General features: G+C 38.5%; 1 protein-coding gene across 1 annotated transcript in view; it reads left to right on the top strand.

Moving 5' to 3' along the window:
- Positions 1 to 20,745, top strand: part of cacna2d1a (calcium channel, voltage-dependent, alpha 2/delta subunit 1a) — a 149,377-nt gene that overhangs the window by 80,212 nt on the left and 48,420 nt on the right. The window contains exons 7-10 of the mRNA XM_066667263.1: positions 11,800 to 11,931; positions 14,200 to 14,269; positions 14,860 to 14,910; positions 16,713 to 16,812. Of these exons, the coding sequence (XP_066523360.1) occupies positions 11,800 to 11,931; positions 14,200 to 14,269; positions 14,860 to 14,910; positions 16,713 to 16,812 (353 nt within the window). The remainder of the gene's footprint in view (positions 1 to 11,799; positions 11,932 to 14,199; positions 14,270 to 14,859; positions 14,911 to 16,712; positions 16,813 to 20,745) is intronic.

Here is a 20,745-nt window from a genome sequence, read left to right as displayed (position 1 = left end):
TTGAGTATTTTGGAAATACTACAAAAGAGATTATTCCCACTCAACAGCCAAATAATGTGCAAAGCTATGCTATAGTAAAATATAAATACTTTTGCTATACATGACCATCTCAAAATGAAGCATCCCAAACATCTAAACGTCTGCATTGCAAACTGCAGGTCAAGCCCACTACATAGCGCGTAAGTGCACTAACATTTGAAATAGATGCTTTTGAAAAGCCACTGAATGCTGAATAGCCCCTGCCAGGTCTTGGAGCATCTCAGTGGTGGAATCAGCTTTCTGCCTGTTCTGACTGGTCTCTTTTACTAGAGACTAAAGATCATGAAACAGTCCAGTGCTTCTAATTATAGTAGGACCTCTCTCTCTGAGGTAAGGCCACTCTGGCTGTAGGCCTCAGTCTAACACTCTCCACCATACTGTCAGTGCATTACTCACTACTGAGCACACAGATATGACAGAAAGAATCAAAGAGAGGTCAGAGGATGTGAAAAAACTCACAATGTCTGAATATTAGTGCAAGAAAATACCAAGTATGAGAAGCAATGCTCTGCATTATTTTTCATTGCATGCAGTGATTAATTGCAAGAATTAATCTGACACATCAAATCAAGCACTGTATTATATAAAAAATTACAACTGCAGACTGAGCACTAAGCTATTAATACAATAATTTAAACATATGAATGTGCATGTCAGCTGAATAATCAATTAATGCACGCCTAGGTGAAAAAATATATATATTAAAAGCATTGTTTTGTTCATATTATTGCTTTGATTGGTTAAATTATTGTATGTTATATATTGTGATCATTAATAATACACCAATAAGCCATAGCATTATTACCACCACCTTTTTTCTACACTCTGTGTCCAGTCTCAAAGCTCAACTGACCATATATCATAGTTCTACAATTACAGACTGGAGTCATAGTCCATCTGTTGCTTTGCATACATTTTTTTGCATCCTTTCACCCTGTTCTTCAATGGTCTTAAACACCCCCAATTTGGATGGGGGATCATTCTCAGTGCTGCAGTGACACTGAGGTGGCGGTGGTGTATTAATTTGTGTTGTGCTGATTAGAGTAGATCAAACGCAGCAGTGTTGCTGGAGGGTTTTAACACTTCGGTTCACTTTGGTATATTTCTTTTAGAGTCACTCTCACAAACCTCACGTTGGGTGCTCCTAGGGGTCCACAAACCCCGGGTCAAAATGCCCTGTTATAGTTTATTTTTTTGTCTCGCATCATCTAATGCTTATTTATTTAGTGATAAAAAAATAGTTTTAGTGATCCTTAAGTGCGGAATTCCTGAATGCATTTGAGTAATAACCCTGTTATGTTCTGTAGGAAGTGTCATGGTTTGGCAAGATATGAAGACACTAAGCTGCCAGCATGTTAAACTGTGTACAAAGAAAACTGTTCATGGTTCTGTGCTATCATATAAAATTGTGGTGCTCTGATGCAGAAGAACAGTGTCACCCAGTTGCATCTCTTTAGCTCCGTCATTATGGAGTAACTGCAATTGCAATATTTCACAGGCAAATGCACACAGCGCGCAATTAATCTCTCTCTCTCTCTCTCTCTCTCTCTCCCTCTCCCTCTCCCTCTCTTAGATTTCCATACATTTTCCTTATTCAATCATCTTTCTGTAACCCTCCTGATCAGGGTCACAGTGGGTCCAGAACTTACTTAAAATCATTACGGCTGTTCATGTACATCTTTGCCTTTGTCTCCCACTGCTCCACTGGTGCAAAGGCTGAGAGCAAATGGCCTCTTCAGATTCAACATAGATGTAGATTGTTTAAAAAAAATCAGATTCTTTTGCTTCGCCATTTTCTATATGCCGCCGTTAACTGCTAAATGCTCATCTCTACTTATCGGAGTGAATGGCTAGTGAATAAAATCTGCACATCACTACCTAATAAGTATCTGTTTATATTAGATTGTGTCTCAGATGCACATTATTCATACTGAAAAAAGTAACCAGTGTTATTGTTTTATCAATGAGACATTCAAGCCAATAGGGGTACCTTAGAATGTCTGGAAAATTGCTTTTGCATTACACAAATCTTCTGGATGGGACTGTGTCTACGAATGTGTTTGTGTGATCCTTCTACTGTTATCCCTCTCACACTTTTCTTTCAGCCGCTGACTGTGTCAGCCTCTATCTGTAATGAAGTGTATTAATAGTTGTGTTGTATATATGTGTGTAGTAGTAGTAGCAGCAGCAGCACTGCTGGAGTTCTGTGTATGCCTCATTAAAGCATCGAGCTGTGGTTGTGTTGCCCTGATGCCTGTTTGCCTCAACACTGTGTGTCATCTGTCACCCCAATCTTGTTGTAGACACAGATGTGCTCACACTGTGTGTGTGCTTATGTGTGCCTGCATGCATGCCTGTGTGTTTGTTTTATTGAGCATCTAAGGGCCTGTATGTTTGTGTGTAAGTGTATGTATATATTTGTATATAAACATGTGTGGAGAAACTGAAAGAGGAAACATGCTGAACATTGAAAATGCATGAATGTGCATATGCATGTGGAAGGAGAGAGAAAGAGAGCGTGAATTGGCTGTATGTGTGTGTGCGAGCATGGTTTATAACACTCTTCTTTGTGTGGGTGTGATGTGTGCTATTACTTGTGGGGAGGGGATCCCTCTGGTGAAGCTCTTAGGCCTTAAATGGATTTTTTTCTCAATCTGACTTATCAATACATGCCCTAATTCATCGAACCTGCTGGACATTGGGCTGCAAAGAACAAATTATTCCCATCCATTTATCTCTCTCTCTTTCTCTCTTCTCTCTCTCTCTCTCTTTCCCTCCCTCTGCTTCTAGCTGGGTCACTTCATAAAAGAAGCAAAGCTTGGTGTGAACTAAATGTTGTGAACATTACAAACAATAAAAAAGTGTAAATTTGTTAACTAGGAATAAAATCATGTTTTGTAATATATTATCTCTACTCCAGGGTGTGTCATCATGGTTTGAGGAAACAGGCAATGTGAAGCACTGGTGTCTCTGAGATCACTGAAGCCAGTATATTCTCTTTGAGAATCCCACCCTCTGTCCAATCACATTACAGTCCAAACCCCTAGGTTTGCCAGGTCCACAAACATAGCTTCCTACAGCCATGAAGTGACCAAACAAAAAGAGAAAATGTTTGATTTTACTGGACCCAAAATACCTCCTTGTCCTTCTAAAACGTCTAAACATTTAATGTGGATTTGGACAATAAAGGCTTGTAAATGCAAAAATCATGGCGACTGAATTTATGTAGGTAGACATTTTAGTGACATGACACACAATAGGTTTGTGTGTTTTAAACAGATAAATTGGAATAACATGCTTCAAAAAAGAGTTTCAAAAGTTAGCGCTATCTTCATTTTAATAAGGTGGAAAGGAGAATTCAAGAAGCTGGCGTCTGATGCCAGTAAGACTCGTAAACGCACCCATTTAATGTGGAATAAAGTTTTTCAGTCCGATAATTGTGAGTAATAAGCAAAGACTTGCCTCCTGAAATGACCTTAATCATGGAAGGGAAAATCAATAAATTCAGGGAAAATGCATAGGTAGATGTTTTAGTGAAATTGTGGACACCTTTCTGTAGATTATGGTGCATTCTTTTTTAGCTATTACAGTCCAAGGTTCTTAAACTTGTCTCTTGTTTGTTTGTGTATGTTGAGTTTTCCTCAAACTGGCAACCTGGCCGTGCTTCACATCTGGGGAGTAGGCAGACTTCTCTCTCCACTGTTTTGAAACTGAATTGTAGTTTTCATTTTCATAGCCCCTTTCATGAGAACCCTTGGTCTCAGTATTACAGATTGCCCTTTAAAGAGTTTTGTAAAATGTATTCAGAATTTGGAAGGTTTAATGTTACTGTGTTTGGCCCCTTATACCTAGTTTGTTTTTCACAACCACACCCCCACCACCCACTTGCAGGCTGCAGTTAATTTAAGAGTTGTTTACTCATTTGCCTGTTGTTGCTGTTGTTGACTCAGCTTAGTCACACCTGAGTTCAGATCAGTATTGTTCTTTTTTTTTTTTTTGCAACCTCCAGCTCTCGGTTGTAAGTAACAAGTCTCTTTGACCAATCAGCCTTCTGCAAGGTTTACATATGTTTTCATATCTGCAAGGTTTTCCTTTAGTCTCTACTCAGCTCATTTGGACCCTCGAACAAGCAGGTACCTGGTTCCAAGTAATGGGTATCAATCTTGCCTAATGGAAAAGCAAGGAGTCAAGTAGAGCTGAGTAGATTTAAGTAGTTATTTTGTAGCTTTATATACCGGCCGGCCATCCTGCCGACTACACCGGTATTGTTCTGAATATAGACTCCAAAATGTTGTTTGTTATGCCATAGTTTTTGCAATGTCTTTCCCTGGCAAAGTAATGAGTCAGGAAATGTTGGAATGTAGTAAGCAGAGGAGATGTTTAATAGGAAAATAAAGCACAAAAACTTCTAATCCCATGATGCACAGCGACTCTTAATCGTGTGATGCCTATGAAAATTCTGCCTTGTCCCCAAACTCTTAGTCTGGGCCTTCACCCCAGTCAGTATGCATCTAAACCAAAGCAGTCTGGACCTTAAACCAAACAGTCTGACAATACCACAATAGTTGGTTGGTTAAGTATTGGAGGTTCACAACTCCCAGAACACCCTTAAGCCAGATGTAAATACAGATGAATGTAAGGGGTAAATGACTCTTTCACACAGGAACTCCTGAAAATCTTAGGAGTATCTGGTCCGGAGTAGTATCCCGGAGTAGTCTTTTCACACATGTAGTGCACAGCAGGATATTTTGTGTGTCAGGTGCAGTCTAGTAGCGGCAGATGGAACTTGTGCTTTAGGCATGGCGCAGTACCTGTGCAGCACATGCAGGAGAAACTCCGGAACATTTCTCACTCCGTTCTCACATGCACTGACTCTGAATTACCTTTTTACTAGGGTGTTAGGAGAATAATGTCCTATAATGTTGTTGTTCCTTGTTTAGCCAAAAGAAAAACTGTTGTGCAAACATCAGTAATCTTTATGTTTATAGCATGGTATATTGCTTTATCCTTTAAGTTGTCTGACAAACAAATTAAGGTACACATTATTCATACTATACTATATGCAGACAGTCAGCCAAGACGTGTTTGCTGTCCAATTTTTTTTTTCTTTAACTTTATGCTGGAACAATGAAGAACTATGTAGTGATTGCAAAAGAATGCTTATAAATTCTTGATAATGTGATGTTTGGGGCGGCACAGTGGCACATCAGGTAGTGTCGCTGTCACACAGCTCCAGGGTCCTGAAGTTAAGGGACTGAGACCCTCCTCTGGTCATGATGGATGTGTGTCTGTGAGATGTTTGGTGTGTTCTCCCTGTATCTGTATGGGTTTTCTCCAGGTGATCTGGTTTCCTCTCACAGTCCAAACACACGTTTGTAGGTGAACTGGCTGTGAAAAATTGTCCAGAGCTGTAAGTGTGTGAACTGGATATGCAGTTACAGACCATAAATATAAGAATTTGGATGTGTTCATGTGTGCTTAACAAAGCTGTTCCCTGTCATAGGCAGACATATTGCTTTAAAGAGAAACACCAGTGGCAGTTTAGCCCTTCCACTGGTCATCATAACATTAGATTCAGTCAATGGTGAGGGATGTCTCAGGGAAAAGAACAAAGCAGATGTGCATTAAACACCAAAACAAAACTGTCAGATGGCATGCTTGTCTGTTAAATATTTAAGCAGATAGGCAAATTTTTTTTTTATTATTGTGCTGTTTTGCTCCCACTGCTAAGTGAGGGAGGGAGGTTTTCTTACGGAAGTAAGAACTTACAAAATTAAAATAAGATTAAATTCAAGATCATCTTTTATTTTTTTTTTATTTCTGTGCCATTGCATGAAATTACTTTTTTGTTTCTTTGAATTTAAGTTTTTCAAATGCAAGCTGTTTTTATCCAGAGCTTCAACAGTATGAGAAGAAAAGCTAAGGTGAGTATATACCATGTATAGCCTGCTTTATACTTTCTATTCACTTCAGCTGGAAGTCACATTGTACGATTGCATATATAATTGGAATAGATGATTAGCAGTCTTAACTATAATTATATTGGATGAGAAACATACTTACAAATGTACCATTTAAGGTAATTCAGAATCAAGCCTTTCTCTACATTATTGTGCAAAAAAAAAAGAAAACAGAGAGACCTGTATCTGAGCACTATAGCTGAATCCCCAGTGGCTCCCCTATCTCTATGTACTGTTCTAGTTAGATGATAGATCATGAATATTGGACTCTACATCCAAGTAGTGCACTGTAGGGAGCCATTTCATATTCAGCTTATTTCTAGAGAAGCTGACAAGCTGGGAAATGACATCTTTTTGCATGGAAGAATATAGAACATTTCCATAAAAGACCAAAAAAGAAGAGAGAACATTTTACTTACATAAAATCATCATCATCTTGATGTATCATATAGGTTCACCTTGTAGTTCTACACTGAACAATCTCTGAATTAGGAATACCTGGCCAGTGGCATATGATCACTGATAAATTGCCCTCACTCATGTCACAGTCAACTCTCAAAAATAGAGTGAATACACAAGGAGTAAAAATCACTAAACCTTACCACTGCCGTTTCCAAAACCCACAGCTCCCATTATGACAGGTTTTTCCGACGGCACCAACTACATTTCGGGGGAAGCCATCGGGGGAAGCAAAACAAACCAGGTACCACGGACCAGTAAGTGAGTAGAACCAAGTATAGTTGAGCAGAGAAAGTGCCATCAAGTGGAAAAGCACTATTAGTGTGTGTTGCCTTCTAAGACTCACTTATAAACTGCTCCTAGACTTTAAATTCTTTAAGTGTCATTGCTGGACTGAGAAAAGTTCACCAACCAAAAAATATCTAGTCATCAGTGACCTATACAAACTGTGCAGCAACAGATGAGCTACTGTCTGATTTTACATTTCTCATGCACGTGTGTTTAGAGTGGCCACTGAATGGGCAGTGTATTTTCAAACTGCAGCAGCACTGCTGTCTCTGATGAGCTCATCATTTACCTCATTTACCTAAATGAAAAGTGGAGCTGATAAGATGGACAGTGAGTGAGGTAGTTTATGACATTTGTCAGCTTTTAACAAGTCTTTACAATACTTTACAATACTTTACAATACAAAGTTAACTGGCTTTTCCACAAAGCAGTTTCTACAGGTAACCTACTAAAATTAAATGAGTTTACATTACTTCATTTGGGGGCGGCACGGTGGGGCAACACAGGTCACTGTCTGTATGCGTTTCTTCTGTGTGCTCCGTTTTCCTCCCTTCTTTAAAACCCTACCCCCCACAAGCCTTTTATGTTTGCTTTTATTTAGGAAGTCTCCCCAAACTCATGATTCACCTCCAAGTCACAGGGTTCACATGCTCCTCTCTCAAGGGATGATTATTGGCCTTCTCATATGTGCACTGATCCTTCAGTTTAACTGAGTGGAACTCTACACTCCCATTGCCACGGCAGCTGTTTTCATGGCTGCATCTACACCATCATCATGTTTTCTGTCTGTGTGTGTGTGTGTACACATTCATGGTACTCTACTTGCTTGCCATAGATCACACAGGTTACACACTTGGAACAACAGCTCTGAGGTGTCGGATATGAGAGATAGAAGAGGGCAGAGTTGGAAGCAGGAGTGATGGATATACGGAAGGATGAGTACTGACAGTGTGATCGATTTGGGGAAGGGTGGGGCTTTAGACAGAGTGAGAGTAAAGGATGGAGAATGAAGGCAGGGAAGAGAGACATGGGGGAAATTGATGGAGCCCCCCTGGGTGGTGTAGTATCTCTTTCTCTCTCTGGTTGGGAACTGGAGAGGCTCTTGTGTTGACTATTAGAGACTTTATGGCGCTCTGCCACACATAAGCAAGGCTATTGAAATTAGAGCTTGATATTAAATGTTTGATAATAAAAAAAAACTACTTTTTGATATATTTTAAAGCAGTACCTGACAGTAAACAAAAGCTTTCTACATTTTGGAGCATGTCTTAGGTGTTTCATTTTGTATACCTGTATCAGTAGGACTTATCGAAACACCTGAATGTAATCTTTTGGAGTCATGTCCCAAAGATTCTTTGGAGTTATGTCCCAATACTTGTGTTCATATAGTGTATCAAGGGCTGGGAGCCAAATGAAACATTAGTAAATTGTCTCTAATAGCACAGACAGGTTACTTTTCATATGAGGACATTATGGACTGAAGATTAAGTATTCCTTTTAGAAACATAAAACACGTTTATTAAAAAACAACGGCAACAAATCAGCAATCAGTGATATAGGCCTATTACTATTGGCTAGCTGTATGAGTCAGGCGCTAATTGAAAGGCCTGCAAACACACATCACTCAGGGCAATGGACATCCAGCCCTGATCTGACCATCTGTGTGATGAGTTGAGTGACCATTAATCCTGGCTTGGTTTTTGACCGTTGTGTGTCTGTGTGAGTTAGGGTATACCGGGTGTGACCCCAGGGGAACTGTACTTTGTGCTGGGAGATGGATGTGTTTACAGGTGGCCTGCTAGGCTCTCTCATTAGGGCCAGCACTGGCCGCTGATGGGTCCATTTAAACATGAACTTCTACAGATGACCGTGGCCCCTGGTTGTAACAGTGCTGCTGATATCGATTAGAGAGAGACACTGCATAATGATTGGAGACAGGAGCAGGGTGTGTGTGTGTGTGTGTGTTCTTTTTTTTTTTCTTTTTTTCTTTCCTGGAGCTGTGGTTAATGAACGAGTTGTCCCAGGGGATAGATCACATATTCTCTCTCTCTCTCTCTCTCTCTCTCTCTCTCTCTTCTCTCTCACTCTCTCTTTCTCTCTCACACACATTATTCTTGATTATTGCAGGGCTTTGGTTTCTCTGCTGGTGTTTATATCTTAAGGACCTTCAGCATGTAATCTTAAATATTATTTATTCTTTGAAATAACACTATTCAGAGTTGCAGAGTTTATTTTTTGAAATAATTTAATTAAATCCTTTTTTTCTTTCCTGGAGCTGTGGTTAATGAACAAGTTGTCCCATGGCATAGATCGCATTTCTCTCTCTCTCTCTCTCTCTCTCTCTCTCTCTCTCTCTCTCTCTCTCTTTCTCTCTCTCTCTCTCTCTCTCTCTCACTCAAACACAGTCATATAATTCTTGATTAGTGCTGGGCTTTGGTTGCTCTGCTGGTGTTTATATCTTAAGGACCTTCAGTATATCACCTCAAATACTCCCTCACTCTTCAGTGTTTTTTTTTTTTTTTGGGTACAATACTTGTTGGTACAAAATGTGGAAAGTGTAATAGGCTAAAAAAAATCCAGGTATATTTTAACTTTAATACGTGTACTGTGACCATGAACTGGATAAGAGGTTACAGAGGTTGGATAATGAAACTGAGACACCTGTCATTTTAGTGTGGGAGGTTTCATGACTAAATTGGACCAGACTGGTGGCCAATCTTCATTAACTGCACTTTGCACCAGTAAGACCATGTGCATCCAATGGTTCAAACTTTGTATCCTGAAGGCTGTGCCGTGTATCGGGATGACAATGCACCAATACACACAGCAAGACTGGTGAAAGATTGGTTTGATGAACATGAAAGTGAAATTGAACATCTCCCATGGCCTGCACAGTCACCAGATCTAAATATTATTGAGCCACATTGAAGTGTTTTGGAGAAGCGAGTCAGGAAACGTTTTTCTCCACCAGCATCACGTAGTGACCTGGCCACTATCCTGCAAGAAGAATGGCTAAAAATCCCTCTGACCACTGTGCAGGACTTGTATATGGCATTCCCAAGACAAATTGACGCTGTATTGGCTGCAAAAAGAGGCCCTACACCATACTAATAAATTATTGTGGTCTAAAACCAGGTTTTTCAGTTTCATTGTCCAACACCTGTATGTATGAATACATGTAAAATATTATTAATATTTCATTACTTTTCTGTAACTGCTCCACAATGTTCAATTGAATAACCAATCCACCTAACGTGTTTTTTGAACAGTGGGAGGAAAGTAAGAAAGGAGGAAACCCACAAATACACTAGGAGAACACGTCAACCTCCTCCCAGACATTGACACTGTGGGAGTTGGGCTTTGAACCCACAACCCCTGAGCTCAGAGCTATTTTAACAGCGGCATGACCTGTTACGCCTTTTGTTTATTTATTTATTTAAATTTGAAGAAAATAATATATTGGGCATTTGTTAAATCTTGTCCTGATACCTGAATACTTTTAAGAAAAAGCAGGTTGTGCAAAAGAGGAATCTTGTGTGGGAATTGTACACTACCCCCTGGAGGCAAACCTTATAAAAAAGCTGTACAAATTCCTTCAAACATGCAGGTGCAATATTATGAACAATGTTATAAGCAGTCTTACACACCAAATGTTAAAGTACATAATTTTGATTGGCAAAACTTCAACATATTATGTTTAGAGAGAATTTGATAATATTGTGATTCCCTTCCAAGAGATTTTATTGCCACAGTCAACTTATTATCCTTAGACCATTTCCTAAAATAAATAAGAAAAAAATAATTGAGTTTAAAAATGTCCTATGTAAGAGACTTTCTAATATGGCTAAATTTATATATATTTGTAATTAATATATATTATAATATTAATATTATTAATATTTGCCAGGTTATATTTTGTGTGACTCATTTGATTGCTATGCCTCTTAAAGCTAAGAGGCATAGAATACAGAACAATACTTTTTTTTTTTAATCCATTTACCAACATCTCAGGATAATTGTTTAATTTGCTAGTAAAATAGTTTGTAATGTTTTTCTCAACATTTATATTATAAAATTATTCAAAATTATATTACTTACTTCAAATATTCATTTTACAAATGAAAGTTCATGACTCAAAAACATTGTAACTCATCTCTAGTAAATTTTGAATGCTAATTTCAAAAACAAAATTTTAAAACAAAATTAATGGAGATGAAACCTAGAGAAAACATTTCATGCACAGATTACACCCTTCATCAAGAGACATTGCTATACTGATAAACATTCAGCAGAATTCTCCTGGATTCACTGCAGTCTTTACACAGTGACTTTAGAAGGTAGAAACTAATTAATTGTTTTTTTGTATTGTCCCATAAACATTGCTTGGTTTTTAATGCAGAGCTTGTGGGGCACTTCTTGTCAGTTTGATCTCTTGGGTTTTTTTTCCCTTTTTGTTTGTTTGTTTTTTGTTTTTTTTTTGTTTTGTTTTTTTGAGAAAGGGTTGCCATTTCCACTAATCGCATTTAGACTGCATTAGCTAATAGCTCCTCTGCCAAAGGCCTTTTCCTTCCGTCTCAACAAGCCCTCTCTACTTGTTTTGTATTACTGAAATATTGTATACTGAGCTCTTAGCACTATTAGTTTTACAAAACTGACTGCTGAGAGTTGCTCAAAGTCACATGTACAATTACTCCTAAGTCAGTTGCCTAGTTTTATGAAACTTGAAATATGAAAAACTACTAATTAAATTTAATGTTCTCTGAATTACTGCTTTGTATTTATGAAAATACTAATGCTTGTTAAGACAATTTTGCATTAAACCTCAGTAGATTCTGCATGATGTGTGTGTGTGTGTGTGTGTGGAGATGATTTTCTGTCTGATCATCTTTCTTCCAGGGATGAAATCTTGGCATCATTGTAACCGTTTATACACAGATTGTTGTATGATGTCTGATATCCTCTAATAGACATCTAATATCCTCTAATAGACATAGCAATTAACAAGGTGCCAACAGATTAGCGTTAACCCAGGATGTACTTGCTTGTTTTGCAGCCACAATAATTCTGAATGAGCTTGCCTGGACAAGCGCGCTGGATGAAGTGTTTCAGAAGAATAAAAGGGAGGACCCCTCACTGATGTGGCAGGTGTTCGGTAGCGCTACTGGACTCGCCAGATACTTCCCAGGTCAGTTTCACAAACAGCCAACTCAAACTTTGCTAATGTTTACAACTGAATGTTTGGAAATGATTTTGCATTAGCTTCATTGTAGGGATCAAAGGAAAATTAAGCTGGTCTCCATTTAGTAAAAAAGAAGAAAACTTTTATTTGAATAAGTCAAGGAATTGAATGGTTTAATTCTGCTTTCTGAGGTACAAGTAAAAATTGAGTATGTATAGCTCAACACTATGTATTTACAGAAATACAGAAACCAAATGTAGAATCTAGTGGTGTCAAATTTAACAGGTTAATAGCAAAGAAAATTGATGCCATTATTTTTAAATGCATTTCATCACAGCTTATTATCACATTTAGAGTTAATACTAATATAACTTTTATCAGCAAACAAAATGGCAGTATCAGTAGTGTAAATAACTTTAAGCCTGGAGGCTAAACATTATATACAATGCTGGATAATGTTCATGGCAGATCTATGGATAAATCAACAAGATATGATGGCGAAGCTTTCGTGCAGGACAAAGTGACACCTAAATAAGCCAAAATACAGGTTTTCCTGCAGAAATTTAGTTAGTCAAGGTGGTGACTATTTGGTTTGTTGGCAGTAGGGAGGGGGGTTTGTGATTCACTAGTTCTTGTTTGTGATGAGTGGGGGCTGGGGGTCGCTGCATGCCCCCGTTGGGAATCAAAGCTCAAGAAACAAACTGGGTCATCATTCGGTGTGATAAAAATCCAATGATATTTCAAGAATTATGTGCTCTGTGTGGTGTATTGGTATTTTGAGGAGCTTACACAATGAGTTGAGGGTAGAGTCGACTCACTTAATGAATCGATTCATAAATTTACTGCAAATGCAAATCCATCCATCCATCCATCCATTATCTGTACCGCTTATCCAATTTAGGGTCGCGGGGGGTCCAGAGCCTACCTGGAATCATTGGGCGCAAGGCGGGAATACACCCTGGAGGGGACGCCAGTCCTTCACAGGGCAACACAGACACACACACATTCACTCACACACTCATACCTACGGACACTTTCGAGTCGCCAATCCACCTGCAACGTGTGTTTTTGGACTGTGGGAGGAAACCGGAGCACCCGGAGGAAACCCACGCTGACACGGGGAGAACACACCAACTCCTCACAGACAGTCACCCGGAGCGGGAATCGAACCCACAACCTCCAGGCCCCTGGAGCTGTGTGACTGCGACACTACCTGCTGCGCCACCGTGCCGCCCCAAATGCAAATCAATGATTCAAAACATTGTTTACAAGCATAGGCTGCACATGCTCTGACCTCATGTACACACAGCCACAGGGAAACTCAGACTACCCACAGCTCATCTTAAACACTGGATTATACTTCAGAACGCGTTTGTGACTGAAAACTGAGGAATAATACATTAAATGAGTTACAGAATGTGACTTTGGTACTTTGTAGGATGTCTTATTATTGAATATTTTCTACAATGGATAGATTAATCCTGGATCACTGGACATAACAGAAATCCACGTGCAAACACATTGGAAGCCTTGTTAAGAAACTGAACAAATTGCATGAAACGGATTGTGGTGGTGGATGTTGTTGTCAGCGTCTAACTGTAAAGCACTGCTGGAAACCCTGCAATGTCAGACATGAACCTATATAAACATATGTAAAGGCTTATGCCAAAAAGCGTCAGTATTCATAAAGGTTGCTTCAGTCAGTTTCACCCTAAAAAACATTATGACAACTAACATTTGGTGAAATAGATGTTTATGAAGGTTTATGTCAGATGTTATAAAAGGCTTGTGTATGTGCCAAGAATGATCTACAGTATTCTGTTACCCGTGTAATATATAAATACTCCTTGGTTGGAACAAATCTGCTTTCAGTGAACCCTGTTACTTGTGTACGCTCTGTACACTTCTGATGCAATTTGTGTCATAGATATCAGATATCAGATTAAATTATTGTTGGCAAATACAGTACCTATGAGAAATGTCTGATTTAAGAAAAGTCATATTGTTCCGGACTGTTAACTGTAGATAACCACAGAGGCAATATTGTCAACAAGTTACAATTGTGAAATATGTTCTATTCATGCACAGTGGTTTCCAAATGTTCTTCAAGATAATTTCAGCATAGATTTAGTCATTAGTACACACAAATGTAAACACATTATAAGCACAATCCACACATAAATAAATGCTCACAAACACACAAATTCACAAAAATCAGTTCACCTCAAAATCACTAACTGAAATACAATAATAAACCTGTTATACCATTTGCAGCCTCACCATGGATGGATACAAGGAAAACACCCAATAAAATTGACCTGTATGATGTACGCCGGAGGCCATGGTGAGTAAATATATTATGGGTAATGGGTGCGTCTGAGAGTGTATGAGTGCATGTTTTGGCATGGATTTAGCTGAGGTTTGTATTATATTTTGTACATTGTCAGTACACTTAAATATAGTGGATGCAATGTCACAAGGCTACATGTAAGCCCGCCACTCCCCACTCTTCTCTTTTTCATATGCACAGTCCTATAACATTAGTAAAACATTAGCTGTAAAACAAAAGCTCCTAGGTTGAATTTATCAGCCCTTGCACTTAGCGACAAAGCAAATCTGTTGAGAATAGTGTCTGATATATATCAAATTTGTGGTGGGTTTGGGTTGGATTCAGGGTTTAAATTCAGTATCATTAGTTGGGGTTGGTTGGGTCAGGTTCCCTCAGAAGTAGGGATCTGTTTGGGGCTTCCGATTCTTTGTCCCATATACAAAGAATGCAATTTTATTTGGAATATACAAGACAAAGATTTCAATGCACTGTTTAGGTGTGTGACACAGGTGAAAAGTTTAGTTCTGCAGTTCTCTCTCGTGTCTCTCAACATTTCCCTGTTACCTATTTCTCCCTGATTGAGTTTGTTATTTCCTGAAAAATAGGTATATTCAGGGAGCAGCCTCACCTAAGGACATGCTGATTCTGGTGGATGCGTGAGTCAAGACTTTTCCTCAAACTTTTTGAATATGAAACCTGCAGTATCACATTTTTGCTTGTAAGACACATTCACATTCACATTCAGAACATACTGAGCATCAAGAGTCATTTATCAAGTGAGAGACAGAAAGTGGGAAATATGTTTGCATACAGAAGGTGTGCCCAAAAGGCTAATTCAGCAATTTTTGTCTGAAATCAAAAGAATTTGTTATAAGAGATATATGTTACACTATAAAATCGCAACATTTCTGTGGGGATTTTTGATTTGATTGCACACAACCATGATGGTGTTAATAAGCTTAGGTGCTAATGAGTAGTTCACAACATTCTTTCTAACTCATTTAAAAGGATCTGAATATTAAACAGACTCCTATGAATATAGAGGGTAGAGGGTTTTAACAAGTTGGAATACCACTAATCCACTCATGTCAGCACAAAACACTGATATAACACCACCAGCTCTGAAAATGATCCACCACCCAGAGCTGAGCCTGGTATAGAGAAACGGTTGTTAGGTTACCATCTGCTAGAAGCACCATGACTCCTTAAGCATTTAAGCATGTGATTATACGAGTTATTACATTCAAAAGCTGTTTATGACCCTTTGGATCCCTTATTGTGCAATTACTCTCCTGGATAAAGGCCTCATATGGTGGGGGGGCTTAAGTGGTCCTCTGGAGCATTTCAGTTTAGTTTAATGATAGATTAGTAATCCCAAACACACACCTCTCTGAGTGATTATTGTTTATTAGCCTATAAATATGTAATATAAAACCTCACTACTTTAGCCTTTTTAGGCTTTTTAGTGCCTCTTTCTTTCTTGCTTTATCCAATGCAATTTTTTGGCCTGCATCTAGTCCTTTTTAATGTATTATTTCAGCTACTATATCTGACACAGGCTGCCATATACACTTGATAACTGAGGCATCTCCAGATCTGTTTTAAGAAACAACAAAACCATATATAGTCACTGTGATAACTACATTTTTTAATATTAAATTCTTAAATTTCGTGAAGCTGAGAGCTTTGAGACTGTTTTAAAATCAAGAACATGAAATAATTAAAATAATTTATTAAAATTGAATGCTTTTGTCTCATTTCATCCATCCATCCATTATCTGTAACCGCTTATCCAATTTAGGGTCGCGGGGGGTCCAGAGCCTACCTGGAATCATCGGGCGCAAGGCGGGAATACACCCTGGAGGGGACGCCTGTCCTTCACAGGGCAACACAGACACACACACACATTCACTCACACACTTTGTCTCATTTCCACAAATGTATTCTAAATGAATAGTAGGTTCTTATTTAAAAACAGAATATTGGACAAACAGCTTTTATAATCTCCACAGAAAAGAGTGAAATGTAAGAGGAAAAGCTGCACATGAGCTTAAGGTATGAAATCCTCCAGCCCTGGGCTGTGGAGCAGTAGAAGTGTGCTTTATGGAGTAATGAAGCACAATCCCCAGTAATTTAGGGATGAGTTGGATTGGTGTTTTTGATCCTAAACTAATTATCCACAATCAGTTCCTGACCTCACTAATGTCTTGTAGCTGAATGACATCAAATCATTACAGATATATTTTAAATTCTTTAGTAATGCCCACACAGAAAATTAAAAACTGTTATTGCAACAAAGGGGAAGTAACTCTGTATTAATAGTCTTAATTTTCAAAGAAAATATAGATGAGCAGCTATGCATTTTACTACGATTTGGTTTATTCACCAAAAGCTGGCTCAAGCAAAACCTTGTTTTGACTCTATTATGTACTGAGTACAACTCTTTTGTTCTGTGTAGGAGTGGGAGTGTATCTGGATTGACACTGAAACTAATCTGCACTTCTGTTAGTGAGATGCTAGAGACACTCGCTGATGATGATTATGTCAACATAATTTCTGTGAGTATCTCTTTCTCTATATATTTTTTTCTCTATTTTTCCCACAAAAAAAGCTAAATTAAGTTAAGCTAAATAGTCTTGCCCCCGGTGACAGTTTTTCTCTGAGTGTACATGTACGCTTTGGTAGTTCTACAATTCTAGACTGAAGTCTTTTGCATAGTTTCTGTCATTCATTCATTCATTATCTGTAACTGCTTATCCAGTTCAGGGTCGCGGTGGGTCCAGAGCCTACCTGGAATCATTGGGCGCAAGGCGGGAATACACCCTGGAGGGGGCGCCAGTCCTTCACAGGGCAACACAGACACACACACACATTCACTCAAACACTCACACCTACGGACACTTTCGAGTCGCCAATCCACCTACCAACGTGTGTTTTTTGGACTATGGGAGGAAACCGGAGCACCCGGAGAAACACATGCGGACACAGGGAGAACACACCAACTCCTCACAGACAGTCACCTGGAGCGGGAATCGAACCCACAACCCACAAGGCCCCTGGAGCTGTGTGACTTTGCCACCGTGCCGCCCTAGTTTCTGTCATCCATTCATTAATGGTCAGGAGTGCCACAGGACCTTCACTGAGCAGGTAACAAAACATCACTGTCATTGTGATGCTGCAAGTGATCCATCACCCAAACAAAACCTGCTCAGTAGGTGGTTTAGTGGGTGTATTGATGAACGAGCTGAAGAGAAGCTAACAGATTATATTGAGAAACAGATGGACTATTTTTATTGTAAGTGGGACCAGGCCTGAGCCCAAGTGCTACTTTAACAAAATATGAAAAATGGAGAACTGGAGTTTAATTGGTTTAACAGCATTATGTATTGTTCCACCTCCTGTAGTTCCACACGTGTCATGCTATCAAGGAGGAACACAGTGTAGGGAAAATGGGAATTGCTTTGTGGAAGATAGAAGCTGCAGATCTTCATTAACCTTACAGAAAAGACAAAATAATATAATAAAACACTCAGCATGATGAAGAAAAACAACAAAGCAAATACGCATCATTAGAGTCCTAACTCACAGTTTAACACTATAAATGCTGTGACTTCTTGACGTAAGTGCTGTGAGCACTAAAGAACTTATTTAAAGTGTATAATTAATTAATATTAAATCAATTTCTATTCCTATTTCTTTTAATATGCTTAATACAAATTTACAAAAGTTATATATTTTCTCATAAATGTATATTTGAGCTTTTAGAAATAATTTTAGGCCTCTTTATTAATTTGGCTAGTCAAAGCCAAATAACTGTTCTTCGTAATCTTCTTCTTGTTCTTCATCTCTTTGCTATTTTTGTAATGATACTCCTCCTAGGGTTTTCAGGTCACAAACACAAAATTTTACCTATAGCCAATTATTTTGCTTGTGCTTTTTAGAGCTATCCGAGTTATGGATTTCGGAATATGAGCTTCCAAATTGGAATTTTTCCCATAGGAACACATTGGCCAAAATTTCAATCTACTCTAACTGTCAGTTTTGAAGCTACAGCCACGAGATTTCACACAGTTGGACCCTGATACACCGGGACCCATCACCGACCTTTCACACTCATCCATCCCATTTTATCTCTACTTCAGTATCCCTCCATTCATGTCAATGGGGGATGACTAGAGTGCATGATGTAATCACACTCTAGCTCCTCTGCCTGGAAAGCTTTTTTCTACTTTTCAGCCAAACACTTCCTTATAATTTAACCTAGAGACGTTATGAGTGAGCAAGAAGCTTTCTGTGCACAGATTGTTTGAGAGAGCAGGAAGATTTCTTGAATTCACACTACAACTTACACATCTTGCTCTTCTGTCCTGCGCGCTCACTCCACACTTACAGCCATTACAAAGGGCCTCAGTTTCAGCCAATCAGACAAATGACAAAGGTTTGTACTTGACCACCAAGTGGGTGAGACATACAGGCTGGTAAATGGGAGGTGGTTAGGGAGAAAATCTGAAAATGTCATCTGCACAGCAACAGACCACCATAGCTAGTAATTTTATTTTATATTAATTGAATTGGGAACATTGTAGAGTTTTTATCTGTTTTTGGCATTTCTATTACTAATAGAGTAGTTTCTACAGTAGTTGCAGTACTATTTACAGTCATTGCTAACACTATTTTACACTATGTAGATTATTTTTAGAACATCAGCTACGTTGCTGACTCAGTAAAACAAGGTAAACATAAGGCCAAAAACAGATAAAAACTCTATAATGTTGCCAATTCAGTGAATATAAAATAAAATTACTGTGGTGGTCTGTTGCCGTTCAGAGGACATTTTCAGATTTTCCCCCTAACCACCTCCTTGCTGGCCTGTATGTCTCGCCCACTTGGTGGTCAAGCCATCCAATCAGAAATTACCTTTGTAATTTGTCACTTCTGATTGGCTGAAACTGAGGCCCATTTTTAATGGCTGTAAGTGTGTAGCTAGTACACAGGACAGGACAGCAAGATGTGTAGATTGTAGTGTATGTTCAAGAAAATATCCGAGCATGCGCAGAAACCTTCTTGCTTGCTCAAAATATTTGCGTGAGAAAGGGTTCTTTCTCGTACAATGTGATTAGTTTTTCAATGTGGGGTATGGTTTTTCTTACAGCACTTGTTCAAACAGGAAATGGTCCTCTCCTATGAAATCTATGGCAGAACTTTCCGGAGCACTGGCATTTAACTGCCACACTCACACAGACACTCACAGACAAAACACACAGACTCATACACATAGAGCCTAATGCATAAGAATAACAGCATATCCCACTGACTTAAGGAAGCCCCGGATAAATGTGGCTGGATTCTTAAGGTGGAATGTAAAATTTCAGCAGAAGTTTATTGAACAAAGTAGTCTAAATATGATGGGAGTCTTTTTAAGGTGGTAGGGTTTTTTAAGGTGTCTGTTTTGTCTGATGTAGCATAGTCATTTACTTAATGTGGAAGCCTAACTAAAGTGGCTGATTATTTTAATGTGGATTTTTTTAAAGATGGCCTGCAAAATATAATGGCAGGCTTTTTGAGGTGACTATTTCAATTAAGAGGTCGCTTACTTAAGGTGGATTTTTAAGGTGGATATTGGATAAATTGTTCTATAAATTTAATGTCATATCTATTAAGCAGCATATAAGCTAATGTTGCAACAATGCTAGCAATACACGACAAGCCAAATTCACGAAAGTTCACGAACTTTCACCCTCTAGTTTTGTTTGTAAATGTATTAATTATTTTAGAATAATTTCATGCAAAACATGCAAATTTGAATTCACATTTCATAATTAAAATCTAAAACCTGCACAAATTCAATCAATAAATGCTTTATTTTACTGATTTACAGGCAACAAGGCCCATGGTGATGTGAAACTGCTCAGGAATAATAAACCATGGCCTCTTAAGAAGCTGAGTTTATTGTGGAAATCCTGCTGGGAGTGATTTGAATGTCTGAGAGTAACAGAGCTCTCCGGAGTTCACTGAGCAGGGCAGTATAAAGAGGAAACGTTCACTTCTTATTACACTCCCTGTTTCAACCTGATCTTTTGAAATTAAACTCCAGTGCAATGTTTTATACTTCACTGAGGTATTGATATAATATTTTGTCAGTTATCCTTTGCGTGTTATTAATAAGTATATATAGAGCATGGTCTCCACTTGATCTTTTCAGGTGAGATAGATATAGCTGATAAAATGATTACATTGTCACAGAAAGAAAAGACAGCAGTGTTTTCAGTGTTGAGTATAGTGAGTATAGTGAGTACAGTGGTGAGTATAGTACAATGCAAAAGTTTGAGATTTCTCAGTCAAGATGACTATTCATTTTCAGGTGAAAAATGTGAAGGAAATATATGTAAAAACTTGCTTTTAGTTTTTAGCAGACATCATCTTGTAAAAAATTACTGTTAATGGCATTTTCTGCTTCCTATCAAAATAACCCAAACAATGAAAGATTTTTT

This window comes from Hoplias malabaricus, chromosome 4 (genome assembly GCF_029633855.1).
Source record: "Hoplias malabaricus isolate fHopMal1 chromosome 4, fHopMal1.hap1, whole genome shotgun sequence".
NCBI lineage: Eukaryota > Metazoa > Chordata > Actinopteri > Characiformes > Erythrinidae > Hoplias > Hoplias malabaricus.
This window is presented reverse-complemented; position numbering and strand designations above follow the sequence as displayed.